The sequence below is a fragment of the Crocuta crocuta genome, unplaced genomic scaffold (assembly GCF_008692635.1).
Source record: "Crocuta crocuta isolate KB4526 unplaced genomic scaffold, BGI_CrCroc_1.0 scaffold64, whole genome shotgun sequence".
NCBI classification, from domain to species: Eukaryota; Metazoa; Chordata; class Mammalia; order Carnivora; family Hyaenidae; genus Crocuta; species Crocuta crocuta.
In genome coordinates, this window is record NW_027530640.1 from 5,684,330 (window position 1) to 5,701,914 (window position 17,585).

Sequence of the window (17,585 nt, forward strand, 5' to 3'; positions counted from 1 at the left end):
TAGAGCTCTTAGAACAGTTTCTGGCATGTAATATGCTCTGAAATTTTGTTACACTTTTTATGTATTACCAATAAGTAATTAATACAAATCTGAATGTATTGTGTCCTTTCAAATACTATGTAAATATTAGAGAATTTTTATTTCTGTAATGTGTTTATAAAGGAAGTTAATCATATATATGTAATTTATATACATAGTTATAATATATATATGTAATTATATATATATATATAAAATGATTATAACCACTGTGACAAAACTGTATTTTATATACTCCTCTCACTGGTAATATTTATTTTCTTAAAATAGCCATGCTGGCTGGAGCCACAGCAGTTTACTCCCAGTTTATTACTCAGCTAACAGATGAAAACCAGTCATGTTGCCCTGTCTGTCAGAGGGTTTTTCAGACGGAAGCTGAATTACAGGAAGTCATCAGTGATTTACAGTCTAAACTGCGGCTTGCTCCAGATAAACTGAAGTCAACAGAATCAGAACTAAAGAAAAAAGAAAAACGACGTGATGAAATGCTGGGACTTGTCCCCATGAGGTGAGAATGCGGATTTACCATTACTGTACATGTAGAAGGTACTCATCCAGGGGTGCCTGGGTGGCTCAGTCAAGTAAGCATCTGACCCTTGATTTCAGCTTGGGTCATGATTTCACATTCCATGAGTTTGAGCCTTGTGTCGGGCTCTGTGTTGACAGCGCAGAGCCTGCTTGGGATTCATTCTCTCTCTCTCTCTCTCTCTCTCTCTCTCTCTCTCTCTCTCTCTCTCTCTCTCAAAAATAAATAGACATAAAAAAAAGAAGATACCCATCCAGTCCCTGGCCACATTGTAGGTGTTGAGTAATGTGTTGAATGAGTAAAAATTCAAGTCAAGATTCTGAGCCATTTTGTCCCATGTCAGGTTATTTATGTGATAAGAAAAAATAATTATTTTGTTTAAAGGTAAGCAAACTTCTTAAACTAGTCACAGGGCACATATAATCTTTACGTGTGTGTGTGTGTGTGTGTGTGTGTGTGTGTTTGATTCCTGAGACTTGGCTTGGAAGCAGGAATTTTGTCAGATTTTGTACTGTTTGCTAGTATGTCACTTTCTAAACATAGCAAAAGAATTAAAGTGCTGCAAGCTCCCCCAACAGATAAAATTTATATTTTTATGTCTTTCCCACTTTGAAAAAGAATGAATCATAGTGATTTGTATTGTTTATTTTCCCTCACTTATTCAATAGATTCACATGATGGTCTGCTTATAACTAAGATCAGAAAGTATGTGATGATGTCTTGGTGTCTCCCACAACATAGAGCACCAAGCTGATAACAGAGACCTATATGACATGATCTCTTAGGTGCTGATGCTCTAAATAAGGAGACAGGCTCTAGAATTGAATATTTAGAAAGCTGGGCTTAATAAAGTGCTTAATTGGTTCAGACAAATACATTAGTTAAGAGAGAAGCCAGTGGACTACAGAATAAGATTTTGAGAACAAGATAGGAGGAGCATATAAAGCACAGGGAAGTTGATTCAGATCCGTTAACAGAAGAAAAGTGAAGAGAGAAATGAGAACAGTGTGTGTAGAGAGAAGGGGAGCATGACCTGTGCTTCAATAGAAAGGTGATCTAGAGTTGAAAGAATCCTGGGGAGATTGATTGCCAAAATCAATCAGGAAGATAGGGCTACATAATATTCAGGCCTAGTTAACAACTCCCTCTGAAAGGTCATAGGGAGTCATCCTTAGGGGTTTATGAAAAATGTGTTTTAAGAAATGAATCTCATGTTAATATATTGAATGGATATTGGGAGAACAGTTCAGTCAGTTAAGCTTCTGACTCTTGGTTTTCGCTCAGATCATGATCTTGCAGTTGTTTGGGATCGAGCCGTATGTCAGAGGGTCTGTGCTGATAGCATGGAGCCTGCTTAGGATTCTCTCTCTCTCTCCTTCTCTCTGCCCCTCTCCTCCACTAACTCACATGTTTTCTCTCTTTCTCTCAAAATAAATAAGCATTAAAAAAAAAAAGAGTGTGGGGCACCTGGGTGGCTCAGTCAGTTAAGTATCTGACTTGGACTCAGGTCATGATCTCACAGTTAGTGAGTTCAAGCCCTGCATCGAGCTTTGCACTGGTGGTACAGATCCTCTTTGGGAGTCTCTCTTTCTCTCTCTCTGCCTCTTCCCCACTTGCACACACACTCTCTCTCAAAATAAATAAATAAACTTTAAAAACATTTTTTAAAAAAGAGAACAACTCTGGAAGCAAAAATGCTAGGAGGATTTGTTGTCCCAGAAAACCAAAGAGAAATTTCAATAGAAGTCAGAAAGGTCTGAGTAGATAGGCTTTGTGGTAGCCAGCCTTCAAGATGATCCCCAGTGATCCCTACCTGACAGTATTCATGCTCTTGTACAGTCTTCTCCTATGTTTTAGGATTGTTCTCTGTAACCAATAAAATATGACAGAAGTGGTAGCATGTCCCTTCCCGGATTCAGTTACATACTGAATAGCTGCTAGCTCCCTGCTCTCCTTTTCTTTGGGATATGGGTGAAGCCAGCTGCCATATGAGCAGCCCTGTGGAGGGCCCCACTTGACAAGGACCTGAGGCTTTCAAACAGCCACACGAGTGAGTACCATTTGGAAATGGATTCTCCAGCACTCAAGCCTTGAGATGACCACAGCCCTGGCCAGCAGCTTGACTGCCACTTCGGTGAGACACTCTGAACCAGAAGTACCCACCCAGATGGCCGTCTCTGATCCTAAAATAAGTGCTGTTGTATCAGGCTGCTGAGTTTTGAAATGCTTTGTTATGTCACAATAGATAACTAACATAGCCTTCAAGGGTGAAGGCTAGAAAACTAGATTATTGGAGGCTATAGAGAGAATGTGATAAGGAGACAAAAGCAGTAGGTTGAGAATGAAAAGAAGAGAAAGGAATAAGGCAGTATCTTGAAAGGATAAAGATAAAGTAAAAGAAAAAAGGGAAATTGGTAGAAAGTCCACTCAGAGGAAATGTGAGCTTAGTTCTGTGTCATATTGATATAAATAGGAGAAATCAACGTTGTAGTACATTTTAAGACCCTTGCCATCAGAGCTCCCCTTCTCAGAGTAGGGTACATATTTTATTCATTGTTTCACTTCCTTAATTCCTTCTGTGTTGTAACACTGGTAACTATTTGCTGAATGTATGAGAGTTTTAGTATCTGTTCCAGTTATTTACTGCTCCATAACAACCTCCTCAAAACTTAGTGCCTCACAGCAACCATTTATTATGATTTTTCATGCTTCTCTGGGATGACTGGGCTTGGCTGAGTAGTTCCTCACTTAGGGTTTTTCATGCAGTTGCAGTCAGATGTTGGCTGTAGTCATCTCAAGTCTTCTACTGGGCTCAGAATTCAAGATGGCTCACTCAGATGACTTGAAGTGACACTGACTATTGTCTGGGACCTCCGCTGGGGCTATCAAACACAATGCTTTCACATAGCCTATACACGTGTCTTGGGCTTTTAGCAGCAGAGTGGCTGGATTATCAAATGAAGAATACTAAGAGCAAGTAGTCCAACAGATAGGCAATAGAAACTGCTAGTTTCTGAAGGCCTGGGCCTAGAAACTGGCACAGTATTACTTCTGCTGTGGACTATTGGTGACAGTAGTCACAGAGCCTCCCAAGATTCAATCAGAGAACACAGACTCCACCTCTCATTGGGAGAATGTCAAAGTATTTGTTGTTGACTTTAATCCGTATAGCAACCCAGTATCTGGAGTGGCACCTATATGCCCTCTGGTCACAAAGTAAGATAACCTGAAGCTATAGACACATAGACCAATGGAATAGAATTGAGAACTCAGAGCTGGACCCAAAGGTATANGTAAAAAAATAAAATAAAATAAAAAAAGAAGATAACCTGAAGCTAGAAAAACAAATATGTAATCTGAGAGGTAAATCAGTGTGTTGGAGAAAAATACAGCAGGGTAAGGAAGTACAGAATCCTGAGTGGTGATGAGAGGGGAATTGCTGTTGAAGGTGGCATCGAAGTGTAGACATGAGAGAAATAAGGGAGCTGTTTGCATTTGTCCAGGAGAAGAGCATTCTAGGCGATCCAAAATCCCTCAAGGCTAAAGGGAAAATGGTTGAAGATGAGCCCAGAGAGGTAGTGAGAAGCCAGAACTTGCTTATCCTCTTTGAAGGAAATATTTTTATTTAAAGGTCAAAACTCACCAGCACTTAATATATATTAAGACCACCATCATGAATGAAATCTCAAATGAAAATATACATGTTTATCATTTTGCTTAGTACTGAGTCAGGTTTATTTATTATAACACCTCAGCTCAATAAAAACTTGTTATTTTTCCCCATTTCTTTGAAAGATGTTTTCACACAACCATGTCTGTAGGTTTCTCATAAAAGCCCCTTGGAAAAGGAATGCTGTCACAAAAATAGATGAACGGAGTTTATGAAAATTTTACAGGACAGAACAGAATCCTAATCTCAAAAACCCATTCTTTTGGGAAACATTTTTATTCTTTGTTCCAATACTTATTTTAGCATCTTAGGTAATCATCAGTAAAGAAGGCACCAAAACCTGGACCACATCAATAAGAGGTTTTTTTGTATGCATGTGAAAATGTAAAAATAGGGTCACAGTTGAATGGACACCTGTAGTTCCCCAAAGATGTCCCCCGTCAAGTGAATGCTTGACTGTCATTAGGCTATCATAGCTGTGCCACTGTTTAGGTATTAGGAACATAATTTAAGACCAACTTCTGGTCTGTGACCACAAGATTCATGAAGTGATGTGAGCATGGAATTACTCAGAATCTATATACCTTCATATTTACTCAGGAAATTTCTTCATCTTGGTGGCATAACAAACTATAGGTCTTTTGTTGCCACAGATCAGTTCAGGTTGGCATTTCTTGGTCATAGTGTAGACTTTTAAAAATAGTTAACTCGTAGCAGTATGCCAGAGCTAACTAACACTTGAGTTTCTGGTTTTTCCTTTAGTTTACTATAAGACTCCATTAGGAATCAGTTTAATTTATTGAACTAATTTTCGATTAAGAATTTGGAATTTTTCAGAAAAAAAGTTAATTTTTTTTTTTTTTTAAAGATACAAGGTTTGTTTCAGAGGTGTCAACAAAATTAGATGTGGAGCCAGTCTTTCTACCACAAGAGTGGTAGTCCATTAACTACAGTAGGTGCAGTAAATTGAGTAACAGCTTTTGTACCATAAACCCATGTGGCATTTGGCTGAGTGGTCTCGTTTTTCCATTTTTTCTTTAAACTTTTTATTTTGAAATAATTGTAGACTTAGAGAAAAATTACAAAAAATAGTACAGAAAATTCACCTCTACCCTTCACCCAGCTTTTCCTAATGTTCACAATTCATGTAACCATGAAGAAGTTATCAAACCAAGAAATTAACATTTGTGTGGTGCTGTTAACTACAAACCATTTTTGAATTTCAGCACTTCCCATTAATATTTTTCTGTTTCAGGATCCAACCCAGGATCCCACATTGCGTTGTATTTTTTTTGCTTAGGCTCCTGCAGTCTTCGACAGCTCTTCAGTCTTTGTTTTTACTATCTTGATACTTTTGATCCGTATGGTCAGTTAATTTATAGAAAATCTCTTTTTGGCAAAGTCCTCAGTAATACAGTAGTCCCCCTTATCTGCAGCTTCACTCTGTTGTTTCTGTTAACCTGAGCTCAACTGTGGTCCAGAAGTCAGTGATCCTGGTGATATAACATATAACAGTAGCCTCACTTGAAGTCACAAGGCCTCTCCTCACTTCATCTCATCATATAGGCACTTTATAATCTGACACCACCACAAGAGGAAGGAAGGGTACAGTACAATAATATAAGTTGAGAGAGACCACATTCGTGTAACTTTTATTACAGTGTATTGTTATAATTGTTTTCATTTTTTTCCTTTTTTTAATCTGTTTCTTTTTGAGAGAAAGAGACAGAGTGTGAGCAGGGGAGGGGCAGAGAGAGAGGGAGACCTAGAATCTGATGCAGTCTCCAGGCTCTTAGCTGTCAGCACAGGGCCAAATGTGGGGCTCAGACTCACGGAGTGTCAGATCATGACTGAGCTGAAGTTGGACGCTCAACCGACTGAGCCACCCAGGTGCCCCATAATTGTTTTATTAGTAGTATTGTTAATCTCTGTGACTGATTTATTTTTTAATTTTTTGTTTTTGTTTTTAGTGTTTATCTGAGAGAAAGAGAGGGAGAGCGCGAGCAGGGGAGGGGCAGGGGGACAGAGAATCCAAAGTGGGTTCCAGACTCTGAGCTGTCAGCACAGAGCCTGACACAGATTCCAAACTCACGAACGGTGAGATCATCACCTGAGCCAAACCAATTAAGTTAAAGTGGTTGGACCCTTAACCGACTGAGCTACCTAGGTTCCCCAGATTGTGCCTAATTTATAAACGCTATCATAGATTTGTCTATATAGGAAAAAACAAATATATATTTGTCTATATAAGGTTTGGTTTGTAAATAAATGGAATTGAGGCATCCACTAGGGATCCTGGAGTATATTTCCTGTGGATAAGTTGGGGGGGGGTGGGGAGGGACTATTGTAACTTTTAAGTGAGCAAGATCTACCATTGGATAGATATTAAAATGAGTGGGCAAAAATTTGAGGACATCTGGGTGGCTCAGTCAGTTGAGCATCCAACTTCAGCTGAGGTCATGATTTCATGGTTCATGAGCTCAAGTGAGCCCTGCATCAGCCTCTCTGCCCATTATCTGTTCATGATCTCTCTCTCAAAAATAAACATTTAAAAAACATTGTTTTTAAGTTTGAGGAGAAATGAGATAATGACATAGTCCCAATGGATTTCTCCTAAGATAAGTTCTTAATTACTAAGATAAAAATAGTAACTTTATAGTGGATAAATCTGGCTGATACCATGTTACCCAAGTGAATAAGACAAACGTCTCTAGTAATAAGATGTAATGACATCACGTCCTCACTGACGAGATGCCCTGAGAAGGATATAGTCATTTCTATGATACTCTTGCCAAAAATACATGACTTCTGTTTAATGGTAAGAAAACATTAGATAGCTTATTTTTAATTGTGTGTTCTCTGTTAAGGCAAAGCATAATTGATTTGAAGGAGAAGGAAATACCAGAATTAAGAAACAAACTGCAAAATGTCAATAGAGACATACAGCGTTTAAAGAATGACATAGAAGAACAGGAAACACTCTTGGGCACAATAATGCCTGAAGAGGAAAGTGCTAAAGTGTGCCTGACAGATGTTACAATTATGGAGAGGTTCCAGGTAAGTTTATTTTAGTTTAAGGCAGACTAAAACTTGTTTCATGGTGATTTGAATGTGAAATGTGAGAGTGGTAAAAACAGTACGTATTCAGGTATAAGTTAAGTTTAGAGTTCCCTATCCTGAATTGCAGACAGTCTGAGTGAGTACTGCTTAACGTTCACATTCCTGGGTTTGGAGTTTTTATTTATAAACATGAGAGTTAAGAAGTAGTCCTGTTGAGGGCCGCCTGAATGGCTCAGTCGTCTGACTTCAGCTCAGGTCATGATCTTGCGGTTTGTGAGTTCGAGCCCCGCATTGGGCTCTGTGCTGATAGCTCAGATCCTGGAGCCCGTTTTGGATTCTTTATCTCCCTCCCTCTCTGCCCCTCCCTCATCCATGCCCTGTCTCTCTCTCCTTCAAAAATAAAGAAACATTAAAAAAAAAATTTTTAAAGATGTAGTCATGTTTGTTTTCATTTTTAGTTTCCCTTTATGTCATTTAAGTTATTAAAACTCATTTTGTCCCATTAAACTTTGTTAAAATTATATCTGAAATCAGTTGCAGATTTAGATTTTAGAATAATAGCAATTTTTAAAGATTTTGAATAATAGTGGAGCAAGATTGTTAAAGGAAATAACTGTTTTATTCTTAAGATGGAACTTAAAGATGTTGAAAGAAAAATTGCACAGCAAGCAGCTAAGCTGCAAGGACTAGACTTGGGTAGAACTGTCCAGCAAGTAAACCAGGAGAAACAAGAAAAACAACACAAGTTAGATACAGGTAATAGAGTCTGTGTCTTCATGTATCCATAGAGACTTGATCCCAGCTTATGCTTTTTATCATAAACTTTATATCTGTTATGTTCTTCCAGTGCACAGTATATTCACTCTCTTTTCTCAAAAGAGAAAAGTTTCCTTGCTTTGCACAACAGATTTTAAATGATGGGATGTTTTGAATAATAAGTATCAGAGGAGCTCTACTCTTTCTTTATCATACTTGCCCTGTGATCCTTACCCATGGCTGGTCAGGGAGGGGTTCTGTAGCACTTTTACTGCAGGGGGTGGGACCCAGGGAAACTCAGCCTGTGTGAATTCCATAGAGCTCTAAAAAAGGAAGGTTGCTGTTTGTAGTAATTTTTTGTATCCTTAAGATTAATCACGGCATGAATGTGTTTTGGTGCAGTTGCCAGTAAGATTGAATTGAATCGTAAGCTTATACAGGACCAGCAGGAACAGATTCAACACTTAAAGAGTACAACAAATGAACTGAAATCAGAGAAACTTCAGATATCCACTAATTTGCAACGTCGTCAGCAACTGGAGGAGCAGACGGTGGAGTTATCTACTGAAGTTCAGTCCTTATTCAGAGAGATAAAGGTAAAAAGATTCATACATACATGTCTGTTTTTTACATTAGTCAAATACATGAAGTGCTCTTTATTAGTGTAGTGGCTAAAACTGTGGATATTGTGAGGATCGAATGAAAATAGTATAATTCTGTGCCTGGCTCCTAGGTGACAGAACTTGTACTAATAGGTAAAGAGATCTGGCAGTATTTTGGCCATAATAAACAAGAATTGGTTGCCTAGTTAATTAGTGAACTTCCTGTTATTGGAGGTGGTTAGCAGGTGGCTGGCTAACTGTGTGCATGCTTGTATGGGATATTTGTCTTACCTACAGATTCCTCTACCCATGGCAGACTGTGTCTCCCACTCAGCACTTTTTCTGTTTGATTCCAGATGCACTCTCAGAGTCCTTCCCAATGTAGAGCAGGCATTGAGTTGGAAATCATTTGGCATTCCTCATCTAAATTAATCAAATCCCAGACCCAGTCAATTAAATGTTTGAACAGTTTTACAAATAAAAATCTTACCTAGTTTTTCTTCATAATTATAAACATTTACTGAGCACTAAATAAATTATTGACCCTTTTGTTAAATGCCATACATGTTTAAGTATTTTTATTATAAATTATCAGAGCCTTATAGTAATACTGTATATTTGTATAATTTTTTTTACTGTTTATAAAGCCCTTTGACATTAAACAATTTAATGTCTCAGTAATCCTTTTGAGATATGTGGCATAGTCTCCTTTTTTATAGAAAAGAGAGTAAGACTTAGAGATGTCCCATGTCTCAGCCAAGTTCACACAGCTAGTGGGAGGCAGGGTTTTCAGGTAGGTCTTCAGTGTCTAAGACATTTGACTTCCCACTACACCAGACCTCTTCTCAGTATGAAAAATTATACCTACACTGAAGTAATATTAAAGAATTGTTTCTACTTTTATGGGTTCATTAGATATTTCATTAATTATCTTAAAGTGCTTGAGGATAGTTGTTTTGAACAGTGGTTGTCATGTAATTATGCTGTACAGATGTTACAAGGCTGAATAATGGAGACTCCTGATTAATAAAATTATTACTTTCCTTCCAAAATAGGGGTGGACACACCAACATCATTATACCTGTATGATTTTATTACCATAAAATACCTACTTAGCCTTAGCAAAGTAAGCTTAAGGACAAAAGTGTCCTTTAGAACCATATTCCCATCTGTAAAAGAGAGGCCTGACCTGAAAAGCATTCCTCGTCTTTGGCCACTTAGAGTTGACATGTGCCCCTGCAAACTCACAAAAACTTACACATGAAGGCACATGGTCCATAAAACTGGGAGCACATGGCCTGGATTAGGAATCAAGTCAGTGGCTGAAGTATATAGCATAGTGGTTAAGAGAGTCTGGAACTAGAAAGAGTTTGGATACTGGATCTTTCATTTACTGGTTGTTGTGACCCCAAATTATTTGTATGCCTGTTTATTGATCTGAAATATGGGATATATTAATGGTAGGGTTTCTCATTGGGTGTTTGGAAGGAGCAAATGAGTTAATTTTTAAAGCCTCATACACAGAAAGTGCTTTGATTAGGACTAAAAAGTCTGACACCTGAAATAAGATAATGGAATATAATATAAAACTCTATATTTTGTATATGTAGGATGCTAAAGAGCAGTTAAGCCCTTTGGAAACAACACTGGAGAAGTTCCAGCAGGAAAAAGAAGAATTAATCAATAAAAAAAATACCAGCAACAAAATAGCACAGGATAAAGTAAGATATCATTTATATTTTTATTATCAAACACATATATTAAACTTATGTCCAGAGCACCATGTTGGTGCTCACATGAAATTAAACACATGAAAAGATAAATATTATTTTGAGATTTGTGACATAATCCTGACATTAAAAAATTTTGTCAGGGGAGCCTGGGTTGGCTCAGTCGGTTAAGCATCTGACCTCAGGTCAGGTCATGATCTTGTACTTTATGGGTTCAGGCTCCACACAGGACTCTGTGCTGACAGCCAGAGCCTGGAGTCTACTTCAGATTCCGTATCTCCCTCTCTCTTTACCTCTCCAATGCTTGCGCTCACTCTCTCTCTCTTTCTCAAAAATAAACATTAAAAAGAATTCTTGGCGGGGGTGGGGGTTCCTGGGTGGCTCAGTTGGTTAAGTGTCCGACTCTTGGTTTAGGCTTGGGCCATGGTCTTGTGGTTCATGAGTTCAAGCCTGGTGTCAGGCTCTTTGCTGACAGCACAGAGCCTGCTTGGGATTTGGGATTCTCTTTCTCTATTTGCCCCTGCCCCTCCCTCCCTCCCTCCCTCCCTTCCTCCCTCCCTCTTTCTCTCCCTCTCTCTCTCTGTCTCTCTAAATAAATAAACTTAAAAAAAAATTTTTTTTAATGTTTTATTTATTTCTGAGAGAGAGAGACAGTGTGAGCAGAGGAGGGTCAGAGAGAGAGGGAGACACAGAATCCGAAACAGGCTCCAGGCTCTGAGCTAGCTATCAGCACAGAGCCCGACGCGGGGCTCGAACCCACGAACCGTGAGATCATGACCTGAGCTGAAGTCGGACGCTCAACCGACTGAGCCACCCAGGCGCCCCTAAACTTAAAAAATTTTTAAACAAAAATTCTTGGGGCACCTGAGTGGCTCCCTTGTTTAAGTGTCTAACTCTTGGTTTTGACTCAGGTCATGATATCATGTTTCATGGGTTTGAGCCTTGCATCAGGCTCTGTGCTGACAGTGCAGAGCTTGCTTGGAATTCTCTCTGTTTCTCTCTCTCTGCTTCTTTCTCCTCTTCTCCCCTCTCTCAAAATAAATAAACATTACAAAAAAATTCTTGTTAGAATAAGGATTAATATTATTTTATTTCTTTATATAAAATGGAAGTTGAGAATAGAGATTTATTTAATCCAGGCCCATAGACAGTAAGGAGAATTGTCTCCGATTATAACATTTGCTGGTGGTAGAAACTGGAACACAAAGCTCCAGCTTCCAAGCCAGTGTTTCAGTCTTCTCACCTGTGAAGTTTTTGTTTTCTTAAGATATTTCCTTGGAAATATCTTCTTAAATGCCCTGGTATAAATAAACATCAGTATTAAATAAATATTAAAATAAATATTTTTCCACAGATGAATGATATCAAAGAGAAGGTTAAAAATATTCATGGTTATATGAAAGACATTGAGAATTATATCCAAGATGGGAAAGACGACTATAAGAAGGTAATTTAAAGCTTAAAATTATTTATTTACTTATAATTTTATTTCTTTTAAAAATTTTTTAAAGAATTTCCTTTTTTTGTAGCAAAAAGAAAATGAACTTAATAAAGTGATAGCTCAACTAAGTGAATGTGAGAAACACAAAGAAAACATAAATAAAGAGATGGGAATTATGAGACAAGATATTGATACACAGAAGGTAGGTCTTTTTTGCTAGTGGCTTATGATATCACTTGTGCCAATCTTTATGTTTTCATTTTTACTTTTACTTTCACTAGACCCATTGAGTGGAAATGCACACAGAGAAAAGCAGTTTTAATAACATAGTCTTTTCTTCTTTTCAATTTTATTTTTAAAAAGCACATGTAGTAAAAGTGTAAACATAAGATTTTAAATATAAAAGTTTAAACATAAAATTAAATCAGTTATATAAATTAAAATTCCTCCTCCCCTCTGCCAATTCCTGGTCTCACTCCTAGATGTCATTACTGGTAACAGTTTTTTATTCTTAAAGAAGTTTCTTACTCATATCAACAGGGAGATAGATCAATAATCTGTGTGTATGTGTGTATATATACTTTTTACATATGGGATCATACCATTCATATTCTACACCTTTTTTCACTTAGTGCAGTTTGGTCTTACATATCAAGTAAACTCACACATTCACCATATTGTTTTTAACGATTATAAAATACTCCATTTTGTGTGTTTACCATAAGTACTTTTTTCTTATTACAAGTGGTGGCAATGAATACCCTACATATATCTTTATTTTTTCTTTCTTTTCTTAATGTAAGATAAATTCACACAAAACAGGGATGGAGGTATAATTGTAAAAGTGACAAGCCAAATATTATGGTATTAAGTCATTTTTCAATTGATTCTTATTTCATTTTTCCTTTTAAGGAAATTAATTTTTGCATTTTAATTAAAATCACATTGAGAAATTATCTTGTTAAAGATAATTCCTTATATAAGCATGATAGCTAATGTCTTTAAAAGCTATATAATTTCTCTCTTCCTGCTGTTTTATTTTTTTTATTTTTTATTTTTTCATGTTTTATTTATTTCTGAGAGAGAGAGAGACAGCGTGAGCAGGGGAGGGTCAAAGAAAGAAGGAGATACAGAATCTGAAGCAGGCTCCAGGCTCTGAGCTGGCTGTCAGCACAGAGCCCGACTCAGGGCTTGAACCCACGAACCGTGAGATCATGACCTGAGCCGAAGTCGGATGCTTAACCGACTGAGCCACCCAGTTGCCCCTCTTCCTGCTGTTTTAAACAAAATTTGCTATATGAATGCTTTAATCACCTAGTTATAAATGGTGGTTAAAAATCTTTTTGAAGATTAGCTGTATCAGCTGTCTGCAGGGCTTCTAGCCATAGTGCCAGGTATTTCAAATATATGATTATTAGTCAAAAGTGAATCTCTGTCATCTAGGGGTGCCTGGCTGGCTCAGTCAGTGGGGTATGCAGTTCTTAATCTCAGGGTTGTGAGTTCGAGCCCCATGTTGTTATAGAGATTACTTTAAAAAATAGTCTTTTTTTTTTTAAATAAAATCTTTTAAAAAAAGTAAATCTTTGCCACCTAATAAATGCTGAATAACTATAAATATATGATCGTGTGTATAATATTTAGTTATCACTAGTTTATATAGGGTTATCTATTTAAAATCACAATTTATAAATCATTAATGTTCCTCCGTGTATAAACATATGCAGAGATCATTAAGATTTACTCATCTGTGATCCTTATTAAGTTGATGGTCTAAACTTCATAGATCTGACTGTATTTACTTTTGTAATCTGCCTTGTTCCAGAGATTATTTAATAAGTTATATACATAGAGCAATGCCAAATAACATTTTGAGTTAGTGGAAAAATGAGGCTATGTGGAAATAAGGACAAGAAGGTAAAACCAGGAGAGTAGTAAGTATATAAAATGTAGCCCATGAGGAGGAGGGCACTTGTGGGAATGAGCACTGGGTGTTATATGGAAACCAACTTGACAATAAACTATTGAAAAAAAAAATGTAGCCCATGAAATGTGATATGCTTGTTAAAGATTTTACTAGTCATATGAAGATGGGAAGTCACTAAGTTAAGATTTGCATGGTCTCAGAGCTGAAAGGAAGCCAGTTCCCTGTACTCAAACCAGATAAAAATGTCTCCCATAAGCATTCATGGCAAGGAGGACACTGTGTAGATTAATAAAAATCCATTTTTAGCAAACATCTTGGGGCTTAAAAAATTTTTTTAATGTTTGTTTATTTTTGTGAGGGCAGGGAGACACAGAATCTGAAGCAGGCTCCAGGCTCTGAGCTGGCGGCACAGAGGTCCATGCTGGTCTTGAATTCCCAAAACCATGAGATCATGATGTAAGCCAAAGTCGAACGCTTAACCGACTGAGCCATCCAGGCTTCCCACTTTTTTTTCCCCTATTTGTTTCAGCATCTTTTTTTATCTTCCCTTGGTGAGGTTCTTTGGAAGGTGGTATGATTAGCGTAAGATAAATGTTGGAGTGTTTAGAGAGCTAGGAGCACCCATTAGAATTACCTGGGTTTTACTACTCCTAAGTATACAAATAGGAAAGTTTTAAACATGTTCACATAAAAACTTGTAAAAGAATATTCCTAGCAGCATTAATCACAATAGTCAAAATAGGGAAATAACCCAAATGGTCATCAGCTGATGAATGGATAAATGTGGTATATCCATATGTATTATGGTTCTCCAGAGAAACAGAACCAACAGGATATATACCTATATACAAATTTATATAAAGGAGTTCATTATAAGGAATTGGCTCACATGATTGTGGAGGCTGAGAACTCCCAAGATCTGTAGTTGGCAAGATGGAAACCAAGGGGAGCTGATGGTATAGTTCCAGCCTCAGTTTGAAGGCCTGAGAACTAGGAGAGCTGAGGTTTCAGTTCAAATCTAAATAGAGGAAAAGACTGCTGTTCCAGCTTATAGACTGAGGCCAGAGGAGTTACCTCTTACTTGGCATTTTTGTTCTTTTCAGGGCGTTGTCAGTTGATATGATGAGGCTCACCCACATTAGGGGGGGTGACTATTTTAGTCTCCCAATTCAAATGTTAATTTCAAGACATACTCAGAATAATGTTCTACCAAATAGTGTTCCACTGACATTTCCAAACAAATGTCTAAGCACCCCATGGCCCAGTCAGGTTGACATAGAACATTAACCCTCACACCATGGAAAATTATTCAGCCTTGAAAAAGAATGAAATAATGATATACGCTACAACATGGATAAACCTTGAAAATAGCATGCTTAGTGATAAAGGAATCCAATCACAAAAGACCACACATTGTTTGATTCTATTTATATGAAATGCAAATATCCATAGGGATAGAAAACAAATTAGTGTTTCCAGGAGCTAGGGGAAGAAGGGAATCAAATGATTGCTAATGTGTAGTGGATTTCCTTCTGGGGTGATAAATGTTCTGAAATATGATAGTAGTGTTGGTGGTATAATCTTGTAAATATACTAAAACCACTGAATTACATACTTTAAGATGGTGAATTTTATGGTACATGAATTACATCTCAATTTTCTAAAGAACGCCTCTGTTATTAAAAATATACACGGCTGTGTTTCCATTATAGGCCAGTAAATAAGAATTTGGGGGGCATGAGCAGAGGCATGTGTGCTTTGTTACAGTTCCCCAGGGGTTCTGCTGTTTCAGTCACTGAGCCAGAGCATTGTGAGCTTCCAGGCTGTCCTCTGGAATTATATGGCCTTTTTCCCAGCCAGACTTGGTGGATATTGTACTCCATCTATTCTGTGTACTACTGCACCACAGTTGCCTAGAAGGCAGCTAATTTTTAGGTTTGCTTTAGGTACCTCACTGCACGTATTAACTGTCATCTGAGCTGGATGACTGGAGTTAATATTTAAGATTTGAGCCTAATTGTAAATTATTTACATGCTTAAGCTCTACTAAATTTAGTCCACCGAATAAAAAATTTGGTAGTTTAATAACATACCTCCCTCCTTTTTTTAGACAAAAGGAACTGGAGGTAACCTGCCTTGCCCCAGATCACAAAAATAGTAACAGAAAGAGAACTTGACCTTACATTGTCAAATTGCTCTTAAAACAGAAAAACAATTCTGTTGTATTATAACTGCATCTGGCTTTCTTTTCTCTTTCACCAGTGGTTTCTTTTGTAAACAATAATTGGAATTCTCAAGGACACATTTGAGCCAAAAAGCATTTCCCTATCAGCTACTGAGCTGGTTACTTATGTTCACTCATTTAATCTTCATATCAGCTCTATATGATAGGTGGTATTGTTATCACTATGATATAAGTAAAATGGGACTCAGAATGTAAACTAATTTGTCTAAAGTCATCAAATATGAAAGCTTTGTAATGCTGAGATTTGAGCCTAAGTATACCTGAGTCCAAAACTTGTGCTCCTTAACTACTGTGCTATATACTGTCTTCCAAAATGACAGGTAAGGGCGACNCTGATCCTAAGAAGGAAAAAGTACAAGCATAATCTCTTATGGATGAATTTTTTTTTTTTTAACATTTATGTATTTTTGAGAGACGGAGACCGATCATTAGCAGGAGAGGGACAGAGAGAGACACACACAGAATCGGAAGCAGGCTTCTGGCTCTGAGCTGTCAGCACAGATCCCAACACAGGGCTCGAACCCACGAACTGACTTCATGACCTGAGCTGAAGTCAGACGTTCAACCGACTGAGCCACATCGTGTGTGTGTGTGTGTGTGTGTGTGTGTGTGTGTGTGTGTGTTTATATTTGTATTTCTGTTGGCAGGAAAACGGCAGGTGACCTTAATGACAGTTTGAGGAAAAAACTTACCTCAAATTAGTGATTCACAGATGGGCAGGCTTAAGCATGTGACAGAAGTCCCCGTATGAAGAAGTCCCTTCTTGTCCACCTCTCAAATTCTTATTTCTTAGTAATTCCTGTGCCAATACCGCCCAAGGTCTGCCGCTCCCTCCCAGTTCCCACGCCACTGGATTTATTTCAGGATTTTACTGCAGGAGGGTCCTAGCTTCCTCTTCGAGAAGTCCAGACTCTAAACTTGGGATGAGTTTCTTATATTCAGGCTTTTATGAGCCAAACCTGTTTCTGCAAGAGATTTTTTTTTCTATATTCCAAAGAGTCAGCTTACAAACTGTTATTTGGTTCTTGACAACTTTGTCCACAGTCATCAGGAAAATTACTGAAATAATTGTGTTGGTGTTGCTGCTGCTGCTAAGTGATTGGGTCTCTTTTTTAAGGACAGAAATACTCAGAACAGCTGACTTTTTAAATTTTGAATTCAATTCAGTGGTCAGGAAAAGTGTCCTCAAATATGTAGATAAATATTATTTTTGTGAAATTTTTGACTGTTTTGTGACAATTTGTCAGCCAGAAGTAAAGATCTTATCTGACATACCTAACAGCATCTTACAACCTTGGCACATATTAGCAGACAGATACAACTAGGGGAAAAAGTGAGGAGAGACTGATAGTATATTTCCCTCTGGTGATCTTTTACATCAGTAGGCTCTACTGTGGGGTCCCTATGCAAGATGATCCAATGAGGTATAGGTATAAGATAAACATCTAGTTTTATTCTTTTATTTCATCTTTTAAATATCTGTTTTGTGTATTTATGAGCCAGCCAGAATATTCCAGGCCTCAACATCCCTTCACACTGGCTTATTCTCCCTCTGTTAAGTTTAGCATGATTCTAAGTAAAGCAGAATTAGT

General features: G+C 37.6%; 1 protein-coding gene across 1 annotated transcript in view; it reads left to right on the forward strand.

The window, feature by feature from the left end:
- The window catches only part of RAD50 (RAD50 double strand break repair protein), an 84,306-nt gene that overhangs the window by 36,459 nt on the left and 30,262 nt on the right, over nucleotides 1–17,585 (forward strand). Inside the window, exons 13-19 of the mRNA XM_077768603.1 lie at nucleotides 310–547; nucleotides 7,103–7,292; nucleotides 7,925–8,051; nucleotides 8,454–8,647; nucleotides 10,264–10,374; nucleotides 11,738–11,830; nucleotides 11,913–12,026. Of these exons, the coding sequence (XP_077624729.1) occupies nucleotides 310–547; nucleotides 7,103–7,292; nucleotides 7,925–8,051; nucleotides 8,454–8,647; nucleotides 10,264–10,374; nucleotides 11,738–11,830; nucleotides 11,913–12,026 (1,067 nt within the window). The remainder of the gene's footprint in view (nucleotides 1–309; nucleotides 548–7,102; nucleotides 7,293–7,924; nucleotides 8,052–8,453; nucleotides 8,648–10,263; nucleotides 10,375–11,737; nucleotides 11,831–11,912; nucleotides 12,027–17,585) is intronic.